This window comes from Callithrix jacchus, chromosome 1, assembly GCF_049354715.1.
Source record: "Callithrix jacchus isolate 240 chromosome 1, calJac240_pri, whole genome shotgun sequence".
In the NCBI taxonomy this organism is placed as follows: Eukaryota; Metazoa; Chordata; class Mammalia; order Primates; family Cebidae; genus Callithrix; species Callithrix jacchus.
Window position 1 is genome coordinate 193,165,754 of NC_133502.1, and position 21,507 is coordinate 193,187,260.

General features: G+C 45.0%; 1 protein-coding gene across 1 annotated transcript in view; it reads right to left on the reverse strand.

Annotated features, from left to right (window-relative positions):
- Nucleotides 1–2,826: 2,826 nt before the first annotated feature.
- Nucleotides 2,827–21,507, reverse strand: part of CRKL (CRK like proto-oncogene, adaptor protein) — a 36,257-nt gene continuing 17,576 nt past the window's right edge. Inside the window, exon 3 of the mRNA XM_017978178.3 lies at nucleotides 2,827–6,813. Within this exon, the coding sequence (XP_017833667.1) occupies nucleotides 6,679–6,813 (135 nt within the window). The 3' untranslated portion in view covers nucleotides 2,827–6,678. The remainder of the gene's footprint in view (nucleotides 6,814–21,507) is intronic.

Consider the following 21,507-nt stretch of genomic DNA (forward strand, 5'->3'; position numbering starts at 1 on the left):
AGACCCCGGGTCTCCACTGTGAAGCGCCCGTGGAGAGCCAGTGATGCCTAGGGTCAGGGTCTCTCAGTTCTTTTTTTAGGGACAGGGTCTCACTGTCACCCAGGCTGGAGTCCAGTGGTGTGATCACGGCTCATTGCAGTCTCGACCTTCAGGGTTCAAGTGATCCTCCAGCCTCAGCCTTCCAAGTAGCTGGGAGCACAGATGGGTACCACTACACGTGGCTTTTTTTGAGAGGAGGTCTTGCCATGTTTCCCAGGCTGGTCTCGAACATCTGGGCTCAAGTGACCCTCCAGCTTCAGGCCTTCCAAAGTGCTGAGATTACAGGCGGGAACCACTATCCCTGGCCCCATCCAGCTCCTTCTGCCTCGATTACCAGTATTTTCCCTCCTCCAGGAAGCTAGGGAGGCTTCCTAAACTGGCCTGGGCTCCACAGCACCCCTCATCCTCAGAGCTCTGGTCAGGACATATGCTGCCTGAGCTTACCAGTGCAGGGAAGGGACCTCACTGCACTTCCACTCTGCTTGCTACCAGTCCTGCTTGCTGCCCTTGAAGAACCAGTGTGTCCACTAGGACTGCAAGAACAAGGTCCAGCCATAATAGTGCGCTGGGAAGTCATCAATTTGGCCAGAGAAGACACCCCCAGAATGACCAGCCTGGAGGTGTCAAGTTTTCGTTGCAGGGTAAGGTTTCAAAACTGGCTGGGACAGCTGTACTGTTAACCCAAGCAGGGAAGCAGGCGGAGGGGTAGCCCTGACTGGGTCCCATGTTGAAATTTCCCTCACCTCAAAGGAAGCCAGTCCAGCATTGCTGGCCAAGATATACCTTTTCAAACTGAAGTTATTTTTTAGTTATCTATTAAAAATTGAAATGCTGGCTCGGCACCGTGGCTCACACCCGTAATCCCAGCACTCTGGGAGGCCGAGGCCAGGAGTTCAAGAGCAGCCTGGTCAACATGGTGAAATCCCCATCTACTAAAAAATACAAAAAGTAGCTAGGCGTGGTGGCATACACTTGTCCCAGCTACTGGGGAGGCTGAGGCAGGATAATCATTTGAGCTTGGGAGGCAGAGGTTGCAGTGAGCTGAGAATATGCCACTTAACTCCAGCTTGGGCAACAACCCCTCTCCAAAAGAAAAATTGAGATGCTGTCTCAATAGGGGTCACTATGTTGACCAGGCTGGAGTGCAGTGGCTATTCACAGGCACAATCATAACTCACTGCAGTTTGGAACTCTTAGGCTCAAGCGATCCTCCAGCCTCAGCTCCCGAGTAGCTGGGACTACAGGAATGCACCACTACACCAGGCTCTAAAGGTATTTTTCAAAGATGTCTCTGGAGTATTGTTTCTTCCAGAACGATGTGACAGTTTTGGTATTTCAAGACAGACTTCTCTCAAATTCAGGAGAAACCTGAAAGTAGGAGCCAGGGACATTTTAGTATCATAGTTCTATATAAATATATATCCTGGGCCAGGCACAGAGGCTCATGCCTGTAATCCCAGCTACTGGGAGGCCAAGGTGGGAGGATCACTTGAGCCCAGGAGTTGGAAGCTGCAGTGAGCTATCATCTTAGATTTTCAAAATTTGTATTTATTTATTTAGAGATGGAGTCTCACTCACTGTCACCCAGGCTGCAGTGCAGTGGCACAATCTCAGCTCACTTCAACCTCTGCCTCCCAGGTTCAAGTAATTCTCCTGCCTCAGCCTCCTAAGTGATTATAAGCGCCCACCACCATGCAGGTTAATTTTTGTATTTTTAGTAGAGACAGGATTTCACCATCTTGGCCAGGCTGGTCTTGAACTACTGACTTCATGATCCACCTGCTTTGACCTCCCAAAGTGCTGGTAGAGTCTTCTGAGATGGAGTCTCACTCTTGATACCCAGGTTGGAGTGCAATGGTGTGATCTCTGTTCACTGCGACCTCTGCTTCCCAAGTTTGAGATCTTCCCACCTTGCCCCAACCCCCACCCACAGTAGCTGGGACTACAGGCATGCACCACCACACTTGGCTAATTTTTACCTTTTTTTGTAGAGACAAGATTTCACCATGTTGGCCAGGCTGGTCCTGAACTCCAGACCTGCCCACCTTGTCCTCCCCCAAAGTGCTGTGATTACAGGCATAAGCTACCATGCCTGGCCATAATTCTTAAAAATGGCTTCCTGAGGTTTTACAAGAAAATATGCATCTCTCAATACACAAATAAGCGTGGGAATAGAGTACAGGTGAAGTCAACAATAAAATGTGCTGAGCTGGGAGGAGAGACAGGGCCCTGGCTGAGGGGGTGTCAGTGGGTCTCCCGACACCTCAAGCCAGTCCATTTGGAGGTCTCCCAAAGGTGATCAGGAAGACCACGTACAAACAAGAGGAGTTAAGAAAGCTGCAAAGACATCATGCCCTGACCTGTGATGAGGCTGCTCACTTCCCATGACTGCTCCTTGAAACCATTCAACCCTGGATAGCTCATGCTGAAGAAGTATTTAATAGAAGCCTCAGATATGGGTGTCTAGAAGAAAAAACATCCAAGTTCTCTGTGGTGGTGCAACCCGTGACAACTATTGCTTCATGCTCAGACCACCAAGCACTAGGCTCCCATACAGCGCCTACTCTGCACACCCTCTGAGAGTTGGATTCTTTCTCTTTTGGAGGGAGACCCGAAGTGCTCCCCTTTGGGGGCCGAAGTGTTAGAATGGGCAGATGCCAAGACTTCATTTGAGCTCTTGGTCACCAGCAGCACAAAGGGGTCTCTGAGGAGCATCAGATTTCACCACTGCTGAACTGCTGAGGAGGTTGGTGGGGGCTGACTGAGGAGACACTGAAACACCAAAGCTGCCGCCACCACCGGCTGATGCAAGTTTTATTGAGACAATATACAAACAGGCCATGGAAACAAGGGTTTTGATGCTGGGACCAGTAACGTAAAACGGAATACAAAAATAAAAAGGCACTAATCTGTTAAGAAAAGACACTCAATGTATTCTAAGAATATAAGTCATTTAATACTGTTAATTTTATAGCACAAAATAAAACAAGCTATGATCCCCAAAAATAATTTTAAAAGCTTACACAGAAAATATTATTGCCTGAAGTTTATGATCTTTAAGTTACAGGTCAAAAGAGTTTTATGTTGTTGATGTTGTTTTAAAACACACAGTGAAGACTGTCTAAGAAGCAAGGCCACTGTTTCTCCTGCAGGGACAACGATCCTCTCAGAGACCTGTCCTTCTACTCCTTTAGAAAATAAAACCAGCCCAGTGTCCACACCGACAGCAGTTACAAGGGGCATAGTTCTCCAGTCCCAAAGGGTGGAGTTGAGGCAGAGCTCAGTGGTGTCCACAGAAAGCATTAGTCTTAGGTACTGTGTTAAAACAATTGAGATTTCATTCATGTTTAAGAGGTTAATAACCATAATATTAAATGATTAAATTATAAACACCTGGCACAAAACCACATCATCCCTTTTCAGAAATAAAATGTTCATATTCCTCTGAGCAAACATAACAAGAGCAGTGGCCATCGCCTCAGGCCCGCCTTGTCTGTAAACAGCTGTAAAGGAAAGCTAGCACAGTGCCAAGGACATGTAAGCTCCCAGGGGGGCACAGCTGTCCTTCCCTTTCAGTTTGCCAAACACAAGCACAGAAGGTGTCTAGTCTGGGTGACCAAAGTCCTCAAATGGCAGCCGGTCAACGCATCCTCTTCCTTGTTAACCATGTCGTTAGGTGGTTCCGCACAGCATAGACACGGCTAACTCCTGCACTGCAGGTCCTTCCCAGGATACCCAAGTTTTTAACCAGTCAATGCCCTCTAGTATGTAATTTGTTTCCTTCCCAGGTGAAAAACCATAGTGAGTTAATTTAACATCCAAATATTTCTTTAAACATGGTAGAGCAGAGCAAGTAGCCATTATAAACACCTACCTTCTGGGTCAGATTTGCACTGCTCTATGGAGTACAACAGTCATCCCAGACCAGTGGGGAACCCAGGTGTGAAGCTGAGGCAGGGGTGCTGCTTTCATATGTTTAGTGTGAAAAAGAGAATATCCCTGTCTGATTAAAAAAACTGGTAAGGTTGTAAGTCAAAAAGTTTACTACTTTTGGCACATATCTGGAGTTCAGAACTCAAGGCGCATCTTATTTTGAGCTCTGAATCTCCTGGTAGCCCTGGATGCCATTTTCATGGGCCGAAGTAATGAGCTGATTAATTCGAAAACCACAGGTATACCCTAGGTATATTTGATTCTGAAGTGTGCCACACAAGGTGGGTAGGGGTACTGGTCAGTAGACAGGGCTGAAAGGAAACCTTCTTTTCCAAAATGGCCAGACGTCTTGTGCTCGGAGTCATCTGCTGTCATTCAAAGGTGTCAAGCCCTTCAGGTAAATCTGGTTGAAAAGGCCTAAGGATCTGTGCCCTCCTTGAACAGGGCACACATTCCTCCTTCTGCTAAACTTCACTCAGGGTTCAACATGGGCAAAGATGAACCAGGTCACTGCCAAAAGGCAAACACTGTTTCTAGGCAGAGCTTGGGGACTCTGTGATGTCTGCCATTTGTGAGTGCTATGTCAGGCCCGAATCCAAAATAAGCCAACCTGACACACCCGATCAGAAGCAGCAACTGCTGCAGAACATGCAGAAAAGGAGGTGGCCACCGTTCTCACTGGCTAGGAAGAGCTGATTTCCAAGTCTTTTCGAGGAAAACCACAGACGGGAAGCCATGGTGATAGTTTTCCCAACTGACCATTAATTCTCTTAACACTCTCAAGATTCATTAATATGGCAGTTATCTGCCTGACAGAATAATTATTTAAAGAAAAATTGAGAAATGGTTGTTTTGCTGGTTCTGTCTCCAGAATGCACTGCTTTAAATCTCAAAACCTAGGAACCTCCACAGACAGGGCCACAGTCACAGCAGATACTCAGTAAGTGACAGTCATTAAGCTGTTGCTACATTTCTAGGTCTGCTGTGTTTACTATGAACTGAGGTTTGTCTTTACCAGGGTGCAGAAGGGAGAGCAAACTGAACTGCACAGGGGTCCCAGAATTCTAGTCTGTTATGTGCAGCACATGACAGATGAACCACACATGTATACCAACTGACTTGTATGAACAGGCCTCTTTTAGCTGACAGGGAAATGCTTTAACATCAATACACTGATACGTAGTTAATAGTAAACTGGTTAATGGTCTCCCTGGTCACTAAAACATTCAGACATCAAACAGATTAACCATTTCCAGAGCTTGCATTTCCTTTGCTTGGGAGCACCACAGACACTTGGACTATGAGACCAGTATCAGCAGCACCAACTTTCTCTGGAAGCCTGGAGAGACTGGGCCTGGTCACGGAGGTCTGGGCTTCAGTGAGTGGAAATTAATGATTCATTAGTGAGTCCAATGATTCTATGAACAACTCCATTTTTTAAAGAAATTTAAGTCTTAACCTTAAAGGGGTACATTCACTGAAAAGCTGGAGAGAAAACTGGCCAAGTGCCCTTCAACCTACTGCTCTTACCACTGGCAAACAAGGTAAGCAAAGGTTTCACTAAAGTACTCCCCAACTCTGATGCTTTTGAGAACAAAGTAAACTAAGGGCTGTGCACACAGCCTGCACACCACAAATGCATTATTTTGTGTGTTGTCTGCTGCATGGCAAAACAAGGTGCTACTGGCAACCAAGACAATAAAGGCCTCTGCTTCAAGGTTGTTCTTTTCAGATTCCTTTAGTTACAGCAGCTTCAGTTTAGAAGCTCAGAGGCATGTGTCATTCCTTGCACCATCATAAAAACGCAACCTGCTACTTAACCTGTTTAGAACACACAAGTCTAGGCTGGGCATGGTGGCTCAGGCCTATAATCTCAGCACTTTGGGAGGCTGAGGTCGGGGGGATCACCTGAGGTCAGGAGTTTGAGTTCGAGACCAGTCTGGCCAACATGATGACACCCCATCTCTACTAAAAACACAAAAATTAGCTGGGCATGGTGTGCACACCTGTAATCCCAGCTATTTGGGAGGCTGAGGCAGAAGAATTACTTGAATCTGAGTGGCAGAGGTTGCAGTGAGCTGAGATCGCACCACTGCACTCTAACCAGGGCAACAGAGCAAGACTCTGTCTCAAAAAAAACACACAAACAAAAAAACCACACACACACAAGTCTAATTAATTAGTCTTCCAAAACCAAACCAAACCAAAATGAAATAAAAAGCCAAATTTTGGAGTTTTAGGACAGAATTCTCTCTTCCTTACTAAGGTACACTTCCTGTTGTCCAAAGAAAAGCAAGATGGCAGCAGAGCCACTGCTTTGTGAAACAGCAAACATGCAGTATCTCGCCACGGCCTCAAGCTTTCTCTGATGAATATGACAGAATCAGTCCCATGTACAAACAGGCAGCGATGAGAAGGAAGACCCTTTCCTCGTCAACTTCTCTCCACTTGTGTGCTTCCATCAGTATTTCCAGTTTATGATCCAAAAGAACCCTAAAATCAGCTACTCTTTGACAATACAACTATGATACAAACGTCAGGAGGCAGCCGCTGTGTGCATTGCAAATTTGTGTGCGACTGTCAGTCTGCAGAAAGCTGGACTTCAGCAATGCAGTGTGACTTGCCTATGAGAGAGAATGCTTTCCCACTTCAAAGGAGACTAGGACAGGCAGAACAACAAAGCAGCAGGAAACAGGGCAATGGCAATCACTCATTTTCATCTGGGTTTTGAGGGTCAAAGATTTTGACGTGCGTAAAGGGGAAAAGACCTTTGCGCCCATTCACCTCGCCTTCCCACTGGCCATTTATATTCATCCTTGTGACTTTCACAATGTCACCAACCTGTATGGATGAAGAAAACAAAGTTAGCATTTCTCTGCAACAAGAAAAAGACAGTTTACATTAAATCACAAACACTACCCTATCCAAAGGTCCCATATATTATCTAGACATAGGATCTCACTCTGTTAACCATGCTGGAGCGTAGTGGTGAGATCACTGTTCAATGTAACCTCTAACTCCTGGGCTCAAGTGATCCTTCCACCTCCACCTCTTTGAGTAGCTGTGACTACAGGCATGCACTACCATGCACATTCATTTTTAATTTTTTTTTTTATAGATGGGATCTGTTGCCCAGGCTGGAGTGCAGTGGCACGATCACAGCTCATTGTAACCTCCAACTCCTGGGCTCAAGTGATCCTCCCGCTTCAGCCTCCTAAAGTGCTGGGATTACAGGTGTGAGCCACCATGCCAAGTCTATTTTTTTGTTTTGAGACAAAGTCTTATTCTGTTGCCCAGGCTGGAGTGCAGTGGTACAAAATTGGCTCACTGTAACCTCTGCCTGCTGGGTTCAAGTGATTCTCCTGCCTCAGCCCACCGAGTAGCTGGGTCATAAGCACGAGCCACCACATCCGGCTAATTTTTGTATTTTTAGTTGAGATGGGGTTTCACCATGTTGGTCCGGCTGGTCTTGAACTCCTCACCGGAGGACATCTGTCTGCCTCAGCTTCCCAAAGTGCTGAGATTACAGGCGTGAGCCACCGCACGCAGGCCCGGTCTATTTTTAAGGATCAATCTCTTTTTTCTTCAACACGTAGGGTTAAAAATCAGAAAGTCCCAAAAACTAAAAGTGTTACCAGTGAGCCCAATGCACTTCTCAGCTGGTAAGAATGCAAGTTAAGAGAAAAAGCTTTTGGGCTAGGCATGGTGACTCATGCCTGTAATCACAGCACTGCACTGTGGGAGGCTGAGGCAGGAGGATCACTTGAGGCTAGGAGTTTGAGACCAGCCTGGGCAACATGGTGAAACCTCATCTCTTCTAAAAAATAGAAAAATTAGCCAAGTGTGGTGGTACATGACTAGTCTCAGCTACTCAGGAGGCTGAAATGAAAGGATGGCTTGAGTCCAGGAGGCTGAGGCTACAGTGAGCCGAGATCGTGCCACTGCACTCCAGCCTGGGCAACCGAGCCAGACTCTGTCTCCAAAACACACACACACACACACACACAGACATACAGAAAAGCTTTTGAGCACAAAGGAGATCACACACACACACACACACACACACACACACACACAGAGAAAAGCTTTTGAGCACAAAGGAGCCCCTCCCCAACCAACACTCTATTTTGACCACTAACCCCAACAGGATAGAAATGAGCACATGATTCTGAGAATAGTTAAAGTCAAACCACACAAAAATATGTATTTTAAAAAAGACCTTCAGGTGGTAGCCCTTGTAGACAGGGTGTTACTCTGTTCAGAGCACTAATCTGGGGTTCTGTATTGTGTACTTAGGTCCATAAAAACACAACTTGAATATCAGACTCACTTAAAATCTAAGCCACAAGGAAATAAGCTTTTGTCTGCTTAAACACATATAGAGCCAGGCATAGTGGTACGTGCCTATAGTTCCAGGTACTTGGCAGGCTGAGGTGGGGGAACTGCTTGAGCCCAGGAGTTTGAGACCAGCCTGCACAACACAGCAAGACTGCATCTCAAATAAAATAAAAACAGGCACAAGGTGGCACAAGCCAGTGGTCCATATATGAACTTTGGAGCATGGCAGGACTGAAGCAATGTCCTGGTTCTACCACTTTTAGAAACTGCATGACTGTAGCAAACTCCTCAAGTTCTCCAAGTCTCAGTTTCCTTCCAACTCTGAAAGGTTCTTGCAGTAATTAAATGATTGTTACTGAGTAGAGATTCCTAAGTAGAACCCATCCCCCAACCCCATGCCCCCTCTATTGGTCATACCCTTTGGATGCACAAAGGGAAGAGTTGGAACTAGCGCTGAGAAGCACAGCACTGTACATATCAGTGGGTTTTTAACCTCGTTACCAACAAGGATCCTCCCCAAACCAATGAGGAACGGGCTGAAAATGGGGTCTAATAAATTCCCGTAAGGATACTAAGCAACCGAGGAAGATGGAGATGAGCTAGGGATTGAAAGCTGCCAAGAACACTCACACTTCATGCCTTCCAATTAACTTGTGAGTCTGGGGGTCTTTAACAGGATACTTTCCACATGATCCTACCTAATTAAATAAAATTTACTGAACATCTATGACATGCAAAATGGGCAGGTCAGTTCCTATTTTCAAAAATTTCTGGCTTTTGGCCGGGCGCAGTGGCTCATGCCTGCAATTCCACCATTTTGGGAGGCCAAGGTGGGCAAATCATGAGGTCAAAGATTGAGACCAGCCTGGCCAACATGGTGAAACCCTGTCTCTACTAAAAATAGAAATATTAGCTGGGTATGGTGACGCACGCTTACAGTCCCAGCTACTCAGGAGGTTGAGGTAGGCGAAATCACCTGAACCCGGGAGGCAAAGATTGCAATGAGCTGAGATCATGCCATTGCAGTCCAGTCTGGCAACAGAGCAAGACCTCGTCTCAAAAAATGACTGGGCTCAGTGGCTCACACCTGTAATCCCGCACTTTGGAAGGCTGAGGCACATGGATCACCTGAGGTCAGGAGTTCAAGAGCAGCATGAGCAGCATGGCCAACATGGGGAAACCCCATCTCTATTAAAAAATTCAAAAATCAGCCATGTATGGCAGCAGATGCCTGTAATTCCAGATACTCAGGAGGCTGAGGCAGGAGAATCGCTTGAACCCAGGAGGTAGAGATTGCAGTGAGCCCAGATCATGCCACTGCACTTGGTGTAGCTGGGCACAGTGGCTCACACCTGTAATCCCAGCACTTTGAGAGGCCAAGGTGGGAGGAAAACTTGGGGCCAGATGTTCAAGACGAGCCTGAGTGACACAGTGAGACCCCCAGTTCTATTTAAAAAAACTAAAGAAAACGGCCAGGTGCAGTGGCTGACGCCTATAATCCCAGCACTTTGGGAGGCAGAGGCAAGTGGATCACCTGAGATTGGAAGTTCAAGACCAGCCTGACCAACATGGAGAAACCCTGTGTCTACTAAAAATACAAAAGCAGCTAGGCGTGGTGGCACATGCCTGTAATCCCAGCTACTTGAGAGGCTGAGGCAGGAGAACTGCTTGAACCCAGGAGGCAGAGGTTGCAGTGAGCCAAGATTGTGCCATTGTACTCCAGCCTGGGCAACAAGAGTGAAACACCATCTCAAAAGAGAGAGAGAAAAAACATAAAAGCAGCAAGTGGCAGAAAAACACTATTAAATCAATGCTGCAGAGCACAGGATCAAGGAACTACTGCTTAGACAGAGGGAACCTGGACCAGCAGAAGTGGGTCAACGAGCAGCCTAGGAAGAGAGGATGGCTGAGAGACTGCTGGTGGCCCCTTGATTGTTAGTGCCTCATTGTGGCCTTGCAGGAGTTTCTACACACTAAAACACCATCATCATTCCTCATGCTGTTTTCTCTTTCAACACAGAAGAGACATCCTGGCTGTTATGCGGCCTGCTGCCCAGTTACAGGCCTGGCTGTGGACCAGCTTCTTCCATGGCTCTACTCAACAGTGCTTGTGCTGAGATCCTAAAATGGTTGGTAGCCTGGCAGCCACCTTGCTGTTCCTCTCATCACTCCCTACTCTGGTGTGGTGCTTTCCTCTGGGTTCATGGTACATGGATCCAGCTCAAAGAAGTACTCACTTTGGAGAGCAGATCGCCCCCCACCCCGCCCCGGCCACCCCATGCTCTACACATTCAGGAATGAACTATAGAAATTATCTATTTCAGAGAAATTAGCTCTCTGAAAGTATAGTCCTAGAAGGCAGATCAATCCTGATGTGGGTAGCCATTAACTTGGTTCAAGAAGCAAACTACACCTAGACGATGTGGTTGACCTTATCAACAGATCAAGAGGAGGTACATACCTAATATATCATCTTTATTAATTTTCACCCTATGCAACAGGGCAATCCTAATCATTATTAACTGTCAAAATACTATCTTTGTGCCTGGCCGCACTTAGCACCTGGGGAGTGGACATATTAACTCTAAAACACATATGCCAGGGATACTAGTCAGCCCTTTTATGTCTACCAAGAGTTAAATGGCAAGAGGGTACCTCCTGCTGCTGGCAATAGTTTTCTACAGCCCTACTTGTCCAGAATGTTGTCCAGGAAATGACTCTACTGTCTGACATCTGGCCCTTGGTTCAAAGATCAGGCAAGGCACTGGAAAGCCCAAGCACTGGTCTTCACAGCAGTTTTTTGGTTCCATTATCAGGCTCCACTTCCTGAACTGATATTCTGAGATTGTATGTTTTTAGGTTACATAAAAGTAAGATCAGGAGTACACCTGGTAACACTGGAATCAGAAGTTCTAACTGGAGTGACATGAATGGGTCTCAGTGATCAAAGAACATCCTGCAGAGTTGTATGCAAATGCATGAATATATGCTGTTTTTCTGAAGACTGTACAGCTTTCACTGGATTTTCAAAGGAGCTTATAGCCCTCAAAAGATCTAAAACAAAATAAAGCCCATGTCCTATAATCACCAGACAGGTTTCATCCTGCTCTCTGTGGCTTTTATTCCTCTAGTCATTCAATGAATATTGAACATCTATGTGTAGGCCCTGGAGGGATACAACAGAGGGCACAAAGCAGACAAACACCCCTGGCCCGCATGGAGCTGCATGGGTCCATCGCCTGTTTCACCGCCTGCCCCTGTGCTCTGTGGGCCTGCACCTGAATCAAAGCAGCCAGAGAGGTAGAGGCTTTAGAGGGCTAGGCTCCCTGTCTGTGTGCGCTGGGTAGCAGTCAAGTAATCTCATGCACTCAAACCCACAACTGAATGCTATCCAATAGGGTTTTAATACTGAAGATTTAGTCTCTTCCTTAAAATTACCACTATCCTTCAGAGTAATAACTTAACTCAAGAGGACTGTTTACTGGTTAACACTTCTGGTTAAAATAGGGATTTTATTTGGGAAAGGTAGGGGGACAGAGCTAAAGGTATCACAGGCCAGTATGGTGTGATGCAAGAGTATGTGGACTTTTAGAAAAGTCATGATCCAATCATATATATAGAAAACTCCACAGATTCCACAAGAAAAGATACAAACAAATTCAGCAAAGTCGCAGGGTACAAGATGGTACCAGTTGTGTCTTATATATTGATAATGAATAATTAAGAAAGCAATTCCAGGTGGGGCACGGTGGCTCATACCTGTAATCCTAGCACTTTAAGAGGCCAAGAGTTCAAGACCACCCTGGGCAACATCATAAAACCCCAATCCTACTAAAATACAAAACAAAGTTAGCTGGGCATGGTAGTGGACACCTGCAGTCCCAGTTACTCGGGTGGCTGAGGCACAAGTATTGTATCACTGCACTCCAGCCTGGACAACAGAACAGGACTCTGTCTCCCCCCCATCCCCCAAATAAGTGATTCAATTTACAATAGCATCTAAAATAAAAATACCAGATAATAAATTATCCATAGTGAAAGGCCTGCATACCAAAAATTAAAGAGCTAAATAAATGCAAAAACATTTGTGTTAATGGACAGAAAGAGACTTACTATCATTAAGACATTAATACTGGCTAGGTGCGGTGGCTAACACCTGTAATTCCAGCACTTTGGGAGGCCAAGACAGGAGGATCACCTAACCCCAGGAGTTTGAGACCAGTCTGGGCAACACAGTGAGACCCTACCCCATTAAAAAAAAAAAAAAAAAAAAAAAGCTAATACTAACCAAAGTGATCTACAAATTCAACACAATCCCTACCAAATTCTCAAATTCTTTTTTTTTTTTTTTGGAGATGGAGTCTTGCTCTGGCCTAGGTTGGAATGCAGTGGCGCAATCTCAGCTCACCTCAACCTCCAGCTTTCAAGTTCAAGTGATTCTCCTGCCTCAGCCTCCCAAGCAGCTGGGACTACAGGCGCCCGCCACCATGCCTGGCTATTTTTTTTTCTTTTAATTTTTAGTAGAGACAGGATTTCACTATGTTGGCCAGGCTACTGTCAAACTCCTGACCTCGTGATCTGCCCTCCATGGCCTCCTTAAGTGCTGGGATTACAGGCATGAGCCACCATACCCAACCTATCCCTATCAAGACTTTTTTTTTTTTTTTGAGATGGAGTCTCGCACTGTAGCCCAGGCTGGAGTGTAGTGGCGTGATCTCGGTTCACTGCAACCTCCACCTCCAGGGTCCCAGTTCAAGCAGTTCTCTTACCTCAGCCTCCCAAGTAGCTGGGATTACAGGCATGAGCCACCATGTCCAGCTAATTTTTGTATTTTTTAGTAGAGACAGAGTTTCACTATGTTGACCAGTCTGGTCTTGAACTCCTGACCTTGTGATCCGCCAGCCTCAGCCTCCCAAAGTGCTGGGATTACAGGCGGGAGCCACCTCACTCAGCCTCCCTATCAAAATTCTAATAGTCTTTTTTGCAGAAATGGGAAAATCAATCCTCAAATTCACATAAAACTGCAAGAAACCTGGAACAGCCAAAACAATCTTGAAAAGCAACAAACTTGGAGGACTTATACTTCCTTGACTTCACAATTACTACACAAAGCTACAGTAATCAACAGTGTGGTACTGGCATATGGAGAGACATACAGAACAATGGGAAGAGAACTGAGAGTTCGAAAATAAACCCACACATTTATGATCAAGTGGTGTTTTTTTTTTTTTTTTTTTTGGTGGGAGTCTCACTATGTAGCCCAGGCTGATCTTGAACTCTCGGACTCAAACAATCTTCCATCTCAGTCTCCAGAGTATCTGGGATTACAGGTGTGCTCCACCACAACCAGCTTGGCCAACTGATTTTTGACCAAGGGGCTAAGTCCATTCACTGGGGAAGAATAACCTTGCTAATAAACAGTGCTGGAATAACTGCACCGATTTTCTTTTTTCTTTTTGAGACTGAGTTTCGCTCTTGTTTACCCAGGCTGGAGTGCAATGGCGCGATCTCGGCTCACCGCAACCTCTGCCTCCTGGGTTCAGGCAATTCTCCTGCCTCAGCCTCCTGAGTAGCTGGGATTACAGGCACACGCCACAGTGCCCAGCTAATTTTTTGTATTTTTAGTAGAGATGGGGTTTCACCATGCTGACCAGGATGGTCTCAATCTCTTGACCTGATGATCCACCCGCCTCGGCCTCCCAAAGTGCTGGGATTACAGGCGTGAGCCACCGCGCCCCCGGCCCAACAGACTCTGAACCCTTACCTCACACTATAAACAAACATTCATTTGAAATGGATCAACAACGTAAATATAATAACAGGCCAGGCACAGTGGCTCACGCCTATAATCCCAGCACTTTGGAAGGCCAAGGCATGTGGATCGCCTGAGCGTAGGAGTTCAAGACCAGCCTAGCCAACATGGTGAAACCCTGTCTCTACTAAAAATACAAAAAATTAGCTGGGCGTGATGGTGGGTACCTGTAATCCCAGCTACTTGGGAGGCTGAGGCAGAAGAATTGCTTGAACCCGAGAGGCAGAGGTTGCAGTGAGTCGAGATCATGCATGCCACTGTACTCCAGCCTGGGCACCAGTGAGACTCCATCTCAAAAATAAAAAAATTAGCCAGGCATGGTGGAGGCGCCTTTAATCCCAACTACTTGGGAGGCTGAGGCAGAAAAATCGCTTGAACCCAAGAGGCAGAGGTTGCGGTGAGCCAAGATCGTGCCACTGCACTCCAGCCTAGACAACAGAGTGAGACTCTATCTCAAAATAAATAAATAAATAAAAAATAAAAAATAAAATACAAACAAAAATGCCCAAACAACCCAATTAAAAATTGGACAAAGGACTTGAAAACACATTTCTCCAAAGATGTGCCAACAGCCAATATGAAAAGATGCTCAACATCAGTCACTAGGAACATGCAAATCAAAACCACAATGAGATACGACTTCACACCTACTAGGATGGCTATACACACACACAAAAAAAAGGAAAACAACAGGTGATGGTGAGGAGGTGGAGAAATGCTTTTTTGTTGGGGAAGAAGAGAACCCTTATACACTGCTGGTTGGAATGGAATATGGTACAGCTGCTATGGAAAACAGTTTGACACTTCCTCAAAAAGCTAAACACAGGCCAAGCGCTGTGGCTCAGGCCTGTAATCCCAGCACTTTGGGAGGCCAAGGTGGGTGGATCAGTTGAGGTCAGGAGTTCTAGATTAGCCTGGCTAACACGGTAAAACCCCATATCCACTAAAAAAAATACAAAAAATTAGGTGTGGTGGCACATGCCTGTAATCCCAGCTATTCTGGAGGCTGACGCAGGAGAATTGCTCGAACCCAGGAGGTGGAGGTTGCAGTGAGCCGAGATTGTGCCACTGCATTGCAGCCTGGGAAACAGAGCAAGAATCTGTCTCAAAAAAACAGGCCGGGCGCGGTGGCTCACGCCTATAATCCCAGCACTTTGAGAGGCCGAGGCAGGTGGATCACGAGGTCAAGAGATCGAGACCATCCTGGTCAACAAGGTGAAACCCCATCTTTACTAAAAATACAAAAAATTAGCTGGGCATGGTGGTGCACGCCTGTAGTCCCAGCTACTCGGGAGGCTGAGGCAGGAGAATTGCTTGAACGCAGAAGGCGGAGGTTGCGGTGAGCCGAGATTGTGCCATTGCACTCCAGTCTGGGTAACAACATCGAAATTCCGTCTCAAAAAAAAAAGAACAACAACCCCAGAATTACCCATGTGACACAGAAATCCACTCCAAGATATATACCCAACATAAATGAAAGCAGGGACTCAAACACTTGTGTGTCAGTGTCCACTGCAGCATTATTCATGATAGCCAAAAGAAAAAAACGAAAACAACTTGAGTATCCACCAAGAGATAAATAAATAGATTACCAAAATGTGATATATACACAAAAATGGAATATTATTCAATCCAAAAGGAATGAAGTCTTTAATTTCCTATAAAATGGGGTTCTATGTTGCCCAGGCTGTCTCAAATGCCTTGCATCAATTGATCTTCCCACCTGGGCCTCTCAAAGCACAGGGCAATTACAGGTGTGAGCCACCCATGCTGGGACAAGGAATGAAGTTTTGATACATGCTACAACCTTGATGAATTCTAAAAACATTGTACCAAATGAAATAATTCAGACCCAAAGGACAAATATTGCATGACTTTACTTTTATCAGGTACCTAGTAGTAAATTCATAGACTGAAGTAGATTGTTGGCAAATTACATAAACCTCAAGCTCTTACTGTGGGAGCAGTCATGAGAACAAACTCCTCTCTCTGTGAATCCTTAGCTGACGGTTCTTCTCACTCAACAGCTATCACAAAAAACTAAGGTCAGCATAATGACCAGGATGGGGCAGGCCCTGCCTGAATCACACCAGGACCCCAATTCCATGGCATTCTCACCTAATTTACATTAGGAAAGAGGAAAATAAACGTTTTAACAATATTTTTTTCTGGGCCGGCACGGTGGCTCACACCTGTAATGCCAGCACTCTGAGAGGCAGAGGGAGGTGAATCACAAGGTCAGGAGTTTAAGACTGGCCTGGCCAATATGGTGAACCCCCATCCCCACGCTGGGACATTTTAGTCTCTACTAAAAAAACAAAAATTAGCCAGGCATGGTAGCAGGTGCCTGCAATCCCAGCTACTCAAGAGGCTGAGGTAGAGAACTGCTTGAACCCAGGAGGCAGAGGCTGCTGCAGTGAGCCAAGATCACACCACTGCACCCTAGCCTGGGTGAGAGCAAGACTCCATCTCAAAAAAAAAAAAAAAAAAAAAAAAAAGAACTATATATTCTGATTAGCAACCCAATGAGAATACGATATATTAAATAAATATTTAAAAATACAAGAATCTTCTCAAATTCTAAAGGACTTTCTGAAGATTCATACTTTTGCAAGGTAGTGTAATCAAGGAAAAAAAACTTTTGGTACTTAAGAAACAGAGTAAAGCTGAGATGCTGAGAAGGACAACCGAAACAATGTCAAAAACAGAAGGATGGAGGAGGATCCCAGTAAGTCCTGATGAAAGGCCCAAGAAGGTGACTGGAAATGATTGCTCGGGCACCAGACATCCACAAACCACCATGGCATGGGGTAGAACACACCTGAGATTCTTGCTTAAGGTGAATGCTAGCTTAGCTTGTGGGCATCTCCGAGAAGCCTTGGTAAGAAGGCTTCACATTGCTAGCATGTGACGTGAGGTGAGGGACAGCAGCCCCCATTACACTGGGAGGCTATAAGCTTGCATGGACCCCCCAGGGCTGAGTCAGATGCTTCATGATGAACACATACAGGACCAACAGCACTGCAGACCACCCAGTCAGAGGAATTCATGATGATCCCTGAGAGATTACAAAGTACAATCAGTATTACTGAAATGTAAATTTACCTTGCAGACTACTTCATCTCAGTAAGTAGAAGCAGCAATTAAGAAAATGCTAATACAGCCAGGCACAGTGGCTCACACCTCTAATCCCAGCACTTTGGGAGGCTGAGGTCGAGGTGGGCGTATCACAAGGTCAGGAGTTAAAGACCAGCCTTACCAACATGGTGAAACCCAGTCTCTACTAAAAATACAAAAAAATTAGCTGGGCATGGTGGCGATTCTCCTGCCTCTGCCTCCTGAGTAGCTGGGATTATAGGCCAATTCAAAAGACAAAGAGACCAAATATAATCCAACGACTACAGGTTTCGAAATGGGGCAAACACAACCCAAGAAGAAATTCTAACAACGCAATCACAGATGATGCAGAGCAAGCACAGGAACAAAGAGCGAGGATGTTGAGGATGCTGGTGAGCTCAAAGAACTCTGAGCATCACCAAGAAAAAAATGCCAAAAAAAAAGCACCAAAGATGAAAGGGTGCTCTTATGCAGAAAATGACAGGTTTGTAAGAGTTGACCAAACACACTGGCAAGCAGGAATAAGAGTCCAAGACTATCTCCACTGCCCTTATGTGTTTAAAAAAGAAAAAGAAAAGAAAAGAAAAAGAGTCTAAGACTAGTCTCCTGTCATAGAGAAATACAAAATAGGACACTGGAAGACTTAGGAAGGGTCAAGCCTCTCAGTTTTTCTCAAAACAAAGACGGCAAATTCCATAAAATGTAAAACATTGAGCTTGAAATGAAACCCAGACAAAATTCTGGATGCAATTAGCTAACAGATGGTTTGTGAGAATTTAGAATGGGATGTAGAGCATCTGGAAGCAGCATGAGCCCACCAAGAACAAGTCACGCCAGATCAATCTCACTGTCTTTTTATAGATATGAGAGGCAGACCTGGAGAGACCACATAGAAGGACTTTAGTACAAAGATCTGGTTGGTGCTTTTACAAAGCCTGCACTTAGGAAACTGAAGAGGATAATGAATATGCTAGATGACATAATCAGGATTTTAAAAGATTCAGAGGCTAGGCGCAGTGGCTCATGCCTATAATCTCAGCACTTTGGGAGGCCGAGGCAGGCGGATCGCCTGAGGTCAGGAGTTCGAGAGCAGCCTGTCCAATATGGTGAAACCCTGTCTCTACTAAAAATACTAAAATTAGCCAGGTGTAGTGGCAGGTGCCTGTAATCCCAGTTACTCGGGAGGCTGAGACAGTGGAATCCCTTGAACCCAGGAGGCAGAGGCTGCAGTGAACCGAGATCACATCATTGCACTCCAGCTTGGGCAACAAGAGTGAGACTTTGTCTCCAAAAAAAAAAAAAAGATTCAGAGATGCACACAGATGGTATGACAAGACCAATAAAACCGATTTTAAAGCAACAAAGATATAGTGGTAAAAGGATCAATGCAACAACAAGAGCTAACGATCCTAATACCCAGATACATAGAGACTTAGACTCAATGAGACAGAAAATTAATAAGGATATCAAGGACTTGAACTCAGATCCAGAACAAGTAAACTTAATAAATATTTATAGAGCTCTCCACTTTAAATACACAAAATATACATTCTTGTCAATACCACATCCCACCTACTCATAGGTTTAAATGAAACACTGATTGGCCATTATTAATACCCATCTTTTTTAGAATAAAGCATTTCCATTCTCTCTCCTTCCTCTCCTTCACTCCTTTTTTTTCTTTCCTTCTCTCAAAAAAAGAAAAAAAAAGAAATCAACTTGTAGACTTCTAGATCCAGGTCAGCAATGTCTCTCGTTGCTTGATTTCCTTCCTTCCCTTCTCTCCCTCCCTCCCTCCTTCCCTCCCTTCCTGCCTTCCTCCCTTCCAAAAAAAAAAAAAAAACCAAACCAACAACAACAAAACTCAACAGGGACAACTGTGGGGCCACGCACTTAAGTTCACATGCTGGGGCTAGGCAAACACAGGAAGAGGACAGGCTGTGGCTTATTTCTCCCTAGTGGAGAGCCAGAACACAAGACTTGTCACCTACCAAAGCCATACAACATGACACACCACCTCGTGAAACTGTTACGTTCTAGACGTTACACAAGGAAAGACATCTTTGTTTTGTTCACTACTCTCTCCTAAGTTCCTAGCCCGTCACATAATAGGCACTCAATAAACTTCTGTTGAAGTGAATTTTTTGGAGGCATCCAAGTCGAGACTGGAGGGCTATGGAATTAGACTTCAAAGAGGGCTAAAAGCATTGGGAAGATAAGATTAGACTAAATGACCTAAGGTATCAATACAACCTGTCTTTCTGCTCGATGTATATCAATTCTATTCCAATCACTTTAAGTCTCACTTGTAGCCTGACAAACTTTTTCTTCCACACAATCTGTTCCACTGAATTCAATTCCCACAGATCCCCAGCTCATGTCACCACTTGCTTTCTTATAACATAACATGGGGGAAATGCACGGAAGAGGCTGCAGTTAGACACTTAAATACAAATTTTCATACACCAAATATTCATAGGTGTGTATACCCAGGGTTAAGCACAATTCTAAAGATGCTAAGATAATTCTTCCCTTTCTTTTTAGTCAGAAAAGCATAGTGGAATGCAAATGAATGAGAATATTAAACCAGAGTCAAGCACTTATTCTAAATTTAAAAAACTAATAAATAAAAAGAAATTGCCTGCAAATCTGACCTTCTGTTAGCTGTGAGAAACTGGCCGTTTCATGTCTCAAATGAAGGCAATGCAAGAAAATTGTTAATCTCCTCAGCATAGCCCGTTGTGACAGGGCAACAGTCCACTGCCCTGTCTTCTGCCACTTTTGCCCTTTGCCCAGCATGCTCACCATCTACAGCTACTCAATGACTTAGTCTCATCACACAAGCTGAATTCACCTTACAGATACAAGTGTTCCCCTTCAAATCAAATCTCAGGATCAATTCTCTTCTTGCAGAAAAGTTAGCAAGAGAAGAAAATGGCTAAACACATACCGGTTTTAAAACATCTCTTTACTTGCAGGAATACTCTTTTGAAAATCATGTTTTTTTTAAAAAACTTGTAAAATAATTTAAGGAATAAAGTCACCTAAGCCATCATCGTTATCTGTAATACTATCTAGGGGAATAACGAAGCTTCAATTATTGGCACATTTTGTCCTACTTGTCTCACTGTTTCTCATTTTAATTTTAATACTTTTCTTAGTAACCTAATTGCAAAATTCCCAAGGGTTATTTTTAACAAGATCAGACAGGCACCACTGTCCTAATAATAGTTTTAGAGGATAACAATCATAAAAATATTTACCCCAGCTACTCAGGAGGCTGAGCCACAAGAATCACTTGAACCCATGAAGCAGAGGTTGCAGTGAGCAGAGATTGTGCCACTGCACTCCAGCCTGAGCAACAGACTCAGTTTCAAAAACAAAACAAAAAATTTACTTATGCTATAGCCTAAAGTCTTATTTAAATATACAGAAAACGAAATACCATTCAATGGAATTTGGTAAAGGTCTATTTCTCAGGTCCTATTTATAGTCTCTCAGTCAAGCACCAAACAAAGCCTTTGCTGAAGCTCAGCAAGCTAGGTTAGTGTCGTGAGGCTCAAGTGTGGAAAACCCCCTGCGGGGGAGGGGGCTCTGAGAGATTAGAACCTGTGTAATGGCCAAGTATGTAGGTTACCTTAAAATACATAATCATTAACCAGGCTTCCTTCCTCCTACTCCTGGCCTCTCTTAGGCACCTACCTACCCACCCACTCACCAAGCTCTAAGTGATCCCTCTACAATACCCGGTGTTCCTCCCTACAACCTCCCAGTACTCGCTCCAATGAAACATACACACCCACACAAGATACAGCTTCCTAAAACACACATCTAGAGCCAGAGATAAACAGGTGGGTACCTGAAATTCTGACTGGGAACCTTGACCTTCAAGGTTCTCAACAATCAGCAGCCAAACACACACGAGTCACACCCACTCTGACTCCTAGCTCCCCAATCCTATGCTATGACAGATGTGAAAATGCCTCAAAAAGCTGAAAACACAATGCATGCTACAGCGTATTAACAGCCTGGAGCACCCTGTGTCATTCTAAAGTCCTGGAGTGCAGACCAGGCCACAGGCATGCATCTGTGCTTAGGCAGGTCTGTGTGGGAGTGAGAAAGCTAAAAGGCTTGGCCAGGCACTGTGGCTCACTAATCCCATCACTTTGGGAAGCTGAGGCGGGCAGATCACTGGAGGCGAGAAGTTTGAGACCAGCCTGGCCAACACAGTGAAACCACCCTGTCTCTACTAAAAGTACAAAAATTAG